General features: G+C 45.2%; 1 protein-coding gene across 3 annotated transcripts in view; it reads right to left on the minus strand.

The window, feature by feature from the left end:
• Positions 1-12,511, minus strand: part of GLB1L2 (galactosidase beta 1 like 2) — a 779,452-nt gene that overhangs the window by 485,961 nt on the left and 280,980 nt on the right. For all 3 annotated transcript variants that reach the window (XM_069614109.1, XM_069614108.1, XM_069614110.1), the window contains one exon: positions 5,983-6,075. In XM_069614109.1, the coding sequence (XP_069470210.1) occupies positions 5,983-6,075 (93 nt within the window). The remainder of the gene's footprint in view (positions 1-5,982; positions 6,076-12,511) is intronic.

Here is a 12,511-nt window from a genome sequence, read left to right on the forward strand (position 1 = left end):
TAGGGAAGTTCTTGTTAACGGTGGGACTTGTATGCAGTGCCTACCAATTTGCTTTAACCCTCTCCTGTAGGGCAATGTTTAAGGGTTATAGAGGATACTTTTGCGGTCCCTTATCCAAAATATCAGTAAAGTCGTCAGGTTCAAATGGAGGAGCAGGCCTGCCCTATCCCAAAAATTCAATCACCCTAGACATTAGCTGCCTATATGAAGCATCTGCATGCTCTGTTGGGTCTGGTTTGCCAAATTCCAGCTCTGGCGATATATCTATGCCACTAGTTGAATGTACATTTTCCTAAAGGTCCTTCATTCTGGATTCCTCTGAAGTGAGGGCCTCAGGAACATTAGTTGTTGCAAACTCTAGTTGGAAGAGCTGAGTGTATTGGTCCGATGGTTCATGTCCCTCATAAATGGAGGACAAAGCTATGAAGAAATCCTTTCTAGTGAGTGGCTTATAGGACATCTCTAACTCATTTGATGAAATCAAAGGTTTTGACGCTAATGGCGTCGATGATTTTGATGGTGATAGGGTCAATGACTTCGACAGTCTTGGAGTCACAAGCTTCGATGCTGTCAACGTTAATGGAGCCCTCAAAGGGCTCGACCCACGACTCAGTGGAGTGTTCGATGGACGAGGAATGGTCCTGTCGTCGAGTCAAGACCTCGATGGTTCGAGGGGTCACTGGCTTGTCTCCCGGGATAGAGGGCGTGCAGGATTTGGCCTTAGGATTTTCCTTTTCGGCTTTTGACGGTACAACAGGAGCATGGGTGTTTGCCATCTCCTTCGAGGGGGCCTGGGCTGCCTTCTCGAAGATTGAGCATTTTCTGCCTGAACACCTTCCATACGGCTCGAGTCGCTGACTTACTTGGGCAGGCTATTGTCCTTTATGTTGAGGAATCAAAGGACGTGGAAGGAGACCTAGGGTGCGTTTTCTTCATCTTTCTCAATGAAGAAGAGGAGTGGCGTGAACCGCTCTTGGACCAAGATCCGTTTTTCGACCTCTTCTTCGTCCGACGAGAACCTTTGATGGTGTCGTCGAGGAGGATTCCATAGGGGGCCTATCTGCTGCTAACTTCCCCTTATGCTCCTTCAAAGCCTTACCTGTCATGGATTGGCAAGGCCCACCGTCTGTCATCCTGTGCTCGCCACCAAGACACCATAGGCAGACCCTATGAGGATCTGTGATGGACATCTTGGCGCTGCGGTCATGACATTTCTTAAAGCCGGTCTTCAGGGTCGATGAAGCTGTTGACAAGGCCATTTTTACTTAATGTCGCAGATTCTGAGGAAACCGAAAGCATGCCGTAATCTTCGAAGCATCAGCTATCACGGAAAAATTGAACTGTTGCTAACGGGCGCTGCACCATGTTATATATCCCCATGATGACGTCGACCTCCAGATGGAGGCCCTCGAGGGACATAGAGTCAACCGCATTGACGCATAGCGCCCTCTGCCAAATTTCTTTTTCCAAAGCAGATTAAGCTGGTAGGGAAGACATCTAAAGATGAATAATATGTGGGAGGACACAATCCATTTGAAAGACCTATAGTAAGGTCGAAAAACGTGTTGGCATAGGGGCAACACTTTTTGGTGTGAGGGCATTACAACTGTGATCTAGCAAGGTTTACTTATTGGGGACTAAATAATACCAATTTGTGTATCTACCATGTGACTTTAACATAGGTGAACTTCCTACTGTATAACTAACTCTGTGCAGAATAATAGAGTTACAATTGATTGTCGTATAAGTAACTTATATGGTGATGATATACTTCTAGCAGCAATTCTGTGAGTAAAATAGAGTGTAACACAAGTATCATTTGTTTGTCTGGTCTTATTAGGCTCCTCTGGAATTGATAATTATAATCTGGATTGTTGGTGTTATACAATATTGAGGGATCTGTGCATGTGTATGGTGTAGTATTGATGCACATTATTTGTTCCAGACATTCAGCTAGTCTGGCACAGCATCACAAGCAGCACTCCATTCATCATAGTGTAATCCTTGAGCAGGGTATAGTGAAGGTAGCCTGAACTTTTGAGTTGACAATTGTTGAACTGTGTTATTAGCCTGAGGAAGGCTGGGAAAGGGAGGCATTCCCTCAGCAGTTGTTGTGAACTCTTGCTTTTGACTTCCTGACTTTGACATTAGTAATTTGGGTTGAGGCAGGGAAACTTCTCAGAGCTAGGGCAAGATAGGGGTTTCTTTTCATTTTCTCACATGAATAAATGTTTATACCAACCACAATGACCACTCTGTGTCAGAGTCTTACTTCTGCACCCTAACATAACCCATCAAAATGCCTCAGGCATCACTGGTCCTGGAGCCGAAAACCAGCGGAATCCTTATTGAGACATGTATTTGTTGGCTGTTGAGGCATGGGGCACACATTTACTTGATGCTGGATTCGACTATGCAGAGGGTGAAGTCTTCTTATCTAGAACCTAATAACAAAATCATGTCCATTCAAATGGTCTCGGAGGCCCCTGGACAAAATAAAAGAAACCAGGAAAAGATGTAAACAGGGGCATTCCGGTAGTCAATCATATGGGAGAAGTACAGGTGTGTTTGGCGATTCAAGGAAGTCTACACCGTCCGCCCACCATCAGGCTACCAAAGGTTATTAACAATAGGTCCCTTCAAAGGCTTTATTATTTTAACAATTGCTTGAAAACATTACTAAAGACAACTGGACCACCTATACGTGGTAGGAATCATGACACACAAGAACATTTACAATAATTTCAAAGAAATACTATGTTCCCCTATGTTAAATCCAATAACTCGCTCCTCACACTTGGAAATCGAGTGCCTGTACGCCTGTAACCCAAAAGAGCAGCCAAATAAATGGTCAGGAATCGCCTCTAATTACCACATAGAAGAGTCGTCAGACCAGACAGAAGGCTCAGCAATTGCAGCAACTATTGCCCCAAGCAAAGCTGGTCTCTATGCAGAGCACTTCGAAGAGAATCATACATACAGCATTGAGAACAACATTTTTCCATCATGGAGTCCTATGGAGATATGTTGACGTTGCTATGGTAAGGCAGTGAAACCTTAGAAACAGCCTTTGTGAAAGCACTAGATCTGCAACTCACCTTTAACAGCCATATAAGCAAGAAAGGGATTTATTTTTAAGACATCTCAATTTTTTCAGACAGAAGCCATTTGAAGGTGTGTCCATACAGCAAACCGAACGCCCTACTCAGTTTTGACAGTTTCCATCCTAGGACTCTAACAGAGAACGTTCCTTATGGTCAGTTCATTTACCTTCATGGGAATAGTACTGAAAAGTCCTCCATGACTTAAAAAAAATCAACCAACTGAACTAAAAAACAGAAACAAAAAGGGTACCCACAGAAGCTGAGAAGGAGATCACCGAAACATGCATCAACAATAACAGGAAAGCCCTTTTCGAATACATCACTGTGGCTTGTTGTGTGTGTTAAGAACTACACGACCTGTCTTACAAAATGAAGAACATTATTCTGAAATATTGAAAGTTCTCGTAAAATGACCCACCCATCAAGAAAGGACAAATGTTTCCTTTAACAGAAGTTGCAATATGCGCAACCATTTAGTAAATACCGATCTGGTAAGACTAGCGTCCACGGGCCAACCTAAGCTGACAGACCTTTGGGGTCTACCTCCTCCCCCTCACCCCTGTGAACAATATTCTGTTTTCAGATTCACCGAACCCAGCAGAGTTAGATTCAGGTCTCACTTGCCTTTGGAAACACAAATTCAGTAACTGAGCGCCTGGAGACTGCCTCTGCGGTGGGCAGTATAAATCAACATAACATAGCATAACTTAAGTTAGATACTGCAACTCCCAAAGAGCAATTTATGTCATACTCTGTCCCTGTAACCTCTGCTATATTGCAGACACACAGTGAACATCTGTGCTGAATATGGAACAACCAGTACATCAGTGCAGGATACAGGCCCTCTGGAATGGAGAGCCACCCGGCCCCCTGGCTCACCCCCTGGAACTCCCCTGACTAAGGCAGGTGACTCTGCTACAGGGCGAAGAGCACCAACTTGAACGCTTTACAGAGTACAGAGTAACCAAAGCCGTAGCCTGTCAAGTGAGGCAGCACCATAGAATGTGTAACTGCATTACAGGCCTTTCACAGTGTTTTTCAGACTTTCTGGCACTGGGATTTGATGACCATTGTTGGTCCCAAGCGATTTTCAGGGCAAGTCACACAAGATCACGTCCATGATTTAGCCTGAAAGGGACCATCAGCAGGAGGCCTGGTGTTAGGCTGTCTCAGCAGCACCTCAAGTTGAGACCCAGTATTAGTCCATGAAGGCCATTTCTGCACATGTCCCAGATTTAGGCCCAGAAGGTCCCTTTGGGTCACCCCTGGTTTGATAGGACTCCAGATTGGTAAACCCATGAGAATAAATAAGTCTTCATTTTAGGAGGCTGAGGGGCCATGTGCCTAAGTAGTAGAATATGCAGACAAAGTATTCACCAGAGCAGACATTGGTTTGTAAAGAAACCCACTGGGTGTCCCTTTGTAATGGAAAGAATGTAGAGCCATCATCACTGTGGGCCTGTTCAGAGGTCCATGACAAATTAGTTTTGTGGATGTGGAGGCGTGACATCAAGGCCTCTGCTCATCCATGTCCTTGATATATGGCCTGGAAACAGCCCTAGCAGCAGTGCATAATGCAGGGCCGACACTGTGAGGGGATTCTCCTTGCAAAGCCCTGGATAAATACAGCACATCTGAGGTGTCTTTAACAGCTATTGCCCAAGGCTTTCATGCGGTACAGCATGTCAGCCAGGTATTTCCGGAATGGCTGCGCCCTCATCCGATTTACTTACGGCTCAAAGAGACTCACAAACATGACAGGTGGCAGCCTTGAGGAATACTTGCAGTGACCCGGAGCACACTCTGCCCCACAACCACAGATTTTAGGAGCTTTTGCAGACAGAAATCATAGCAGCTCCCCACCTATCCTTTCAACCACCTCAGAATAGTGGTGCTGGAAACTGGAGGGGAGGATGTCCACTTTCCACACTACTTTACCCACAGCTCAGAACTGGGCCCCGTGCCTCTTACACAAAAAGTCTGTAACAATTCAAGTACTGTAAAGTTTCAAACCTGCAAACGTACATAGTGCCATTTTACTGGCTTCCCCGAGAGTTAGAGAAAGGTCATGCCATATTCTAAGGTCTCTTAGCCTACCTCCCATCTGCCTGCTAGCTAACATTTTCCCTTGCCTCTAACCTTCCGCTGGCCCTCACGTCTGGCCTCCACGTCCTCTGCCTCCATTCTAGCATTTCACCCGTCATGGTCACATCCCGAGCACAGCTGGCTTTCTGCCTACCTGCACTCAAACATCTGTCCTTAATCTACGTATATTCATTTATGTATTGTCCCTGATGATTGTTCTATTCACTCCCCTCCACAACCTGGTCAGAATGTCCCTCAAACTCACCCCATTGTAAGAAGCTCACTGCTTCCTGTCAAGTCTGATTTTGTATCTATTGTACATTCTTTTGTGATCAAAAGAGCATTGTCCCTTCCGTATATAAATATAAATAAATAGAAAGTTCATAAAACGTTGAGCAAAGACCATCACGTCGCCCCCCCACTGCCCCCAAGCCACCTGACTCGGTAGACGCTGTCTGCCCCTCTGCTCCCCGCCACCCTGTACAGCTGTACCCCTCCTCTGCGCTCCTTTTTATCCTATCCCCACTGTATATCTGTTCTGTTACCTCTGAAAGGCACGCCGTTATTCATATGTATTGTTGTATACCTCTGTAACCACTGTTGTGTATCTGTATTGTTGTGTACCTCTGTAAAGTGCTATGTTGATTCTAGTAACCAGGTCTGCACTCAATAAAAACAATAATAATAATAATAATAATAATAATAATAATAATAATAGTGATGGAGCAGCAGCAGAGTCTGGTGTACACTGAGCACATGTGCCTGCCAGTCACACCAGAGGGAACATGATTACCGTCTTTACGTATTCCATGTAGTTGGAGTCTTTGGCGTAGGCACCATACTCATTTTCCACCTGAACTGCAATGATTGGCCCGCCTTTCTTGTACTGGAGGAAGAGAGAAAGAAAGCAACACCTGGTTAGAACTTACTACCTGGACAGCAAATGAATGCGCGGTTCTGAGTCAATGGCTGGGGTTGGAAAGGACCTGCTTCAGATCGGCAGCAGATGTTGAGTGGAGGGCAGTGTAGGATCAAGCAGGTTCCTTGCCATGCAAACCATTTCCAGAACTAACAAATGTGATTTAATGATCAAGACACAGGAGTGAAGCACGAGTCAGTGATGACGGTCACAGCAGCTGCCCATCAGCTTTTCACTACCGCCCACCTCCCAAGGAGGAATGCAGATTTCCTGAAGCTTTTGCCAAATTACCAAACAAATTCAACATTTACCTTGCTCAGCCCAAATCTTTGGATGCTGCCCCAAGACCGAGTGAAACTAGCAACCAAGTACTGTGCTCAATCATGCTTCCATTGCCTCGACTGCACCACAAGCAATGGTAGTGGCATTTAGCTTAGCAAAGCAATGATGCACAACCAAGCCCTCAAAGGCATTGCTCGGTTGATGCCCACTATTCCAGCTGGAACCTGTTTTTCAAGAACAAAGCATTTACCTAGGTGCGTCCAACAGATCCTGTGTGTGGCTCAACCTTTTCAGGGTCTACCTTGCGCTCTCCAAGAAGTAGAACGTTAGTTCAAGTACCCTGTGTTTTGCAAATTGTGTTAATCATTCAAGCCCTTTCCCAGCAGTAGTCATTCAACTTAACATTTCACCAAACATGCCCAACTGTTGCAGTGTTACACGGCTAAACTGCACTTTATGAACCTTTCCCTAGCTTCGCACAACTATTTATTTCCCTAGTTTGGCTCGACTATTTCATTAAGTGATATTTCAAGGTGCAGTTTTATGAAAATAAATGAATTATTGTATATTAGTACCCGGTGGGGGGTGTGTGGCAGCCTCTCAGCCAATGGGGAGGCTCAGAACATGGTTGTTACCAGACTGTAATTCCGCTGCATTGAGCCTCCTCAGCGCTGGCAGCCACCATCTCCCCTCGCCGGGGAATCGGGTGAGTCTTTCCCTCCTACTTCCCCTCCATCCACAGAATTCCCTCTCCGCCTTCCCACCCCCACTTACCTTCTTTTCCGATGGCCATTTTGTTGATTTTTTTCCTATATTATGAATGGTCGCCATGGAAATGGAGAAGGGACTGTGTAGTCCCTTCTCCCTTTTTAACCATTCTGAAACGCAGGAGCGTTTCGGAACAGAACAAAAATGATTTTAGTACCCTGGTGTTACAGGCCGGGGTACTAATAGCAATAAGCCCCTCGCAAGCGGGGCAATACCCGGGGCCTTCATTAAGGCCCTTGCTTCGCTCGGGCCTATAACTATGGGCCCTAGGGCATTCCCTGAAGTGGTAATGCCCCGACTGCTCAGGGCTTATTGCTTAATTAGTGTGCTCAACATTGGTTATATTTATGCAATATGATGGACCACGGGGCACAGGGAGCGCCCACCCCACCGCAGGAGCCAGTGGAGGTGGTGATCATTGCACACCAGGATGTACTAAGGGGGAAGGTAGAGGGGCAGCATTTGGTCAGAACATTGAGTGTGGAAAGAGTACTGCCACTGTATAGCCCATTGAGGACCCTCTCTTCTGCACACAACATAGGAGTGGTAAGTGTAGCACTCCAGAGTATACAACAGGAAAGGGACATGGAACCACACTAAATTCAAAACAGTGGGGGTAGGATAGGGTACTGCCACTAACCAATCCAACTAAAAAGAAAAACTCATCCTTCTGAATACACCTCTCAAACTCTGAACTAAACACAACCCTACCTCTACAGCACAACAAACCGCACGCACTTCACTACACCACAACAATGAAACAAACCACACATAGCCTTGCACAACAGCAAATGAGGGCTACTGACCAAAAAACACACCTATGGCCAGCAGAACGGTGTAAACCGAAATGAACCTGCCAACAGCACGTAGCAGCTTTCTTGCTGTTTTCTCCCGCACAGTCCTACTAACTCACCCCTTTACCCTTTTGTTTTAAAGATCCGCCAAGGGACCACGCAGGTGGTGACAGTACACGGTATAAGAACCTTTACATAACATAACTATTATTGTGTACATCACTGTTCATGTTGTTTAGTTTCAGAGCATAGCAAGTTAAAATGGGAGAGTGTGCCAAAGAGATATAACCCCAGAGTGTGTGCATAGTTCAAGTTAAAATCTTGTAATTAAAATAATAGAATGAATACTGTGAGAAACCTGAAGGTGTCTCACCCGCTAGTTCTCGGAGATCTGTCATCCAGGTGGCCAGGACACGGCCATCACTATTGGATCCAGTTCCTGGGGGTGGACCAGTGGGGGAGAATCACTTGGATGAGGGGTCTTCAGGAGTGAAAGTGGGACACCGAACGTTGAGACGCGGTACCCCCTTCCTTGTAACACCTTTTCCCCATCCTTCCCTATAGGATACTTAGAAGCACTACCCCCACCCTTTTCTGACACAAACACTTTCGTACACCATAACAGACAACGGACTAGCACCCGAGGCGTTTACCCGGCATGTCCCAACACACGGGTCAGGCAGAGTCAGGCAATTTACAATAACCACGCACACCTGGCGGCCCTTTACCTTCCCTACAGGGATAAAAGGCGGAGCACAAGAGCATACTACGAGCAAGGCCGAAAGCACGAGGAGACAGCTAATCCAGACCAGCAGTTCAAGAGAAGAAGAAAAGCAGGAAGACCTGAAAGGATGACGAGGGAGTTGCCCTAACCTTTTTCAAACCAGGACTGCAAAGCCTCCAATAAAGGAATTATAAGACTGGGGAGTACAGCTGGCGTGTGGTGTGATAGGTGTCAACACTGCACAGGGGCCTCCCGCATTGGTAACACAGACGGGGAGGCATGCTGGCTACCATAGTACTGTCCTTGTCTCCAGCAGCAAGCCAAGCCAAGCGGACTCCAGACTGTCGGTGAGTCTGAGGAAACTGATAGAAAACTGAACTGTGTTTGCAAGTAGCAACATTAGATGAACGCAAGAACTTGAGTACAAAGAACTTTTGTGTTTGAACTTTTGAGAAAGCTCGAAGAAGGGGCTAGCTGGAGAGTGGTCAGGTGCCGTAAGAGTGCTCAGTCGAATGACTCTCGCCGGCCCTCGTGTAGTGAAACTGCAAGTACCAGAAGGCCCTAGGAAAGGGTGGCGTGAGGTGTTGGAGTGGTCCAACAAGGGTCACATCAAATCCCTTGTACACTCAAAAGTCTCTGACCCACTGCTAAGGGAAAAGCTGAGAAAGTAAATCCTGTATCGTGATAAAGCAAAGTAAACTGTGAGCGCGGCAGATGTGAACCTGACAGAGAGATGCCTGCGAGTTGGGGTGAAGAGTAATACACCCGTGAACATTGTGCGACCAGAGTGAACCCGGCCGAGGGTAGTCCGCAGTAGGAAGTTGTTTAAAAAGACAGTCAGACTTTTGAATATTGCAAGCTGCATTTGAAAGGCCGTAGTGAACCCGACGGAGGGAGGCCCAAGTTGCAAGGAGGATCCAAGCCTGGCAGAGGGAGATCCAAGAGAGCGAAGAGCAAACTTCCAAGCTACAAGATTACCGAAGGAACTTTTGCTTGTTTGTTGTTTTGATCCATCAGGCCTTCTAAGGCAAGAGACTTTGTAGAAAAGAGACTTGGCTCTTGAAGGTTCTGATATCGTTGAACTGGAATTGTGAACCTCGTGCTGGAGAGGCCCAGAAGTGTGCTGTGCGCAGAATTCCTGCCTTGTCCTGTGCTAAAAACATTGGGATGGGAGACCCATCCATACCATTCTGACTTGTCATTTTGTGAACACTTCTTTCTTTTCTGGTGAACATTATCCCACACTCATTTTGTAACTTAATGTAGAGGAGCAGCTGAATGCCTCTGCAGGAAACCCCGCCCTCCTATCTCCCATATGTTGGAAGCCTGAAATTGTGCCGTGTTTGACACCAACAGTTGTGCCAATACCACAACGTATGTTCAAAGAAGATACCCATTTAGACAACCCTATCGAATGTATCCCGGAAAGAACGACAATTTGAGGGAGGAACTCCCTAAAGGAATATGAGAAAAGAGCAAAGAAAGAAGCCTGTGACGTCATAAGAAAGTGTAAGCGACATTGCAGGATATTTGCTGAAGAAGATGTATGGAGCCAATAGAAACTAATGACAGAGTAAAGAATCAAGTGAACTTTTAAATGCGAAAAAGAAGATTACACGTGCATAAAGTGCTGCAGAGAATCAACCGTTCCATAATTGTACAGACCGCTGAAACGCAAGTAGATTAAGTCATCATAGAATCCTGCTATATGTAGTGAATAGAATGCAGGCAAAGCCACCACTGTATAGATGCTGGACATCAGTATCATGAATTTAGTAAGCCAGGATCCATGAAGAGGGAAGAGAAAAACTATGTTGCAGCAAGAATAAGTTGAATCATGGAGCTGCATGGCAAGGCTGTCTGGCCTTTAGTCCCGACTGAAGCAGCCAAGGTCGGCTATCTATACTGGAAAGGAGCAAACATACAAAGGATTAATCATCCCTTGTTAAGGTGCAAAGAAGGAAAACCAAGAGTGCCAAGTTTAATTCATTTAAGACATTTAAAAGCTGCAAAATGGACCAAATCGTCTCCTGTCACGTGAGCCAAGGATGAAAATACAGTTCGAACTCGGTGTCCCAGAACGATAATGAGTGCCTGCACTCCCATGTATTCCCAGAGACACGGACACTTTGCAAGGCCAAGTTCAAAGACAATCTTCATGGTAGAAGGAATGGGTGATGAGAGATGTTGGGTTAATTGGGTAGGGAGCTAGAGTCTGGTCAACCTCCTTGTACCTGGGTCTGGGCTTATGTGCTGCTAAGTGAACCGAATGTTCCAGACATGGCACAAGCGTGCCAACCAATTGTAGAGGTCCATATAACGAAGGAAGTTTGAAAACCAATAAGAAACCGTGTACCTAATATTTTTGAAGATGACATGTTTTAGAGGTAGGCATATGTGGTCCACCGGACAGTGGAAAGTGGGCAGCCAATTACAATCCCAGTTCCTATATAATGTGTACTTAGATGTTCCCCTTAAGCCTATCCCGATCCCCAGTAGGTTTTTAATTATTTGCCACGTAGTATGACGTCACTTCTGACATATTTTGAGTATATAACCATGTTTTTATGAAAAGATCATTGAGAGAAATCAAGCGTACGTCCGTTGATGTTCGTTGTAACTCCCTGTTTTAGATAATTGTTAATAAAACAGTACTTTGCCATCTTCCTAAGTTGGTTCAGTTATTTGGACTCAGAGTTATTCTGTGAACCCATCCATTGCATGCACATTCCTAAAGGGCCCTAAACTCATTAGTGGTAAGGATTGGCAATCGTTTTATTCAGTATAGGCCCTTTTTATTTGACAAGACGCCACTCGGACTGCCTTATTATGTGATGGTCATAGCTTGCTCCCATTTTAGATTTAGGTTTAGATTAGGTGTTTTTCCAACCCATTATAAAGTTCAATAAACACCCTTGAACTGTGATCACTTGTGTGTCTTTACTGTTGCCACCACGAGTTCCTTACCCACTCCAATTCAATAGTACTCCCCTTCTCGTCAAAACTCTCCTCCCACGTATTTATTTATTTATTACATTTATTACACACCCAGACCCTCAGGTATCACGGCGAGGTTGCAAAAAACATTGTTCCTGATTACAAACAGAATATTCACATAGTTACACAGTGGGATTCAAACTGCTTCGTTGTAGGCAGTCATTCAAGCAATATGGCAAGCATAACATAGGTACATCTTTATACATGAGGAGGAAAGTTACAATTATATTTACAGTCACTCAGGGTTATAGCCCTCCATGTTATTTGAAAAGCCATGTTTTGAGTGATTTTTTGAAGCCTGAAAAGGAGCCCTCTTCTTTGATGCTATTGGGAAGGGCATTCCAGTGTTTGGGGGCTAAGTATTTGAAACTACTGCCACCCGCTTTGGTGTTCTTGTAGCGAGGAATCTCAAGTAGTTGCTGGTTATAGGATCCAAGTGTTCTTAAGAACATTTTTTTTCCAGTACTTTGTTAAGGTATTTGGGAGCTGAGCCCTGTTGGCTGAGCCCTGTTGGCATTTGAAGGATATGCACAGGGTTTGAAGATGATCCTGTCTACAACTGGTTGCCAGTGGTGGTCTCTTCTAATCTTAGAGATGTGGTGTGATTTCCTTATGCCGAGGGCTGCTCTGAGGGCTTTATTTTGTATGAGTTGTACTTTTTTTAGATTGGTTTTAGAGGTGCCTAATAGTAGTACATTACAGTAGTCAAGTTGTGACAGTATTAGGGCTCTGGCCAGAGTGACGCAGTTTGCCGGGGTGAGAAATTGTCTACTTAATGCAATTAGTTTCCCTGTGTAGGATGTGGTAGATGAGAGGTTACTAATGTGTTTATTCAAGG

Source organism: Ambystoma mexicanum, chromosome 9 (genome assembly GCF_040938575.1).
Source record: "Ambystoma mexicanum isolate Mex_15411 chromosome 9, UKY_AmexF1_1, whole genome shotgun sequence".
NCBI lineage: Eukaryota > Metazoa > Chordata > Amphibia > Caudata > Ambystomatidae > Ambystoma > Ambystoma mexicanum.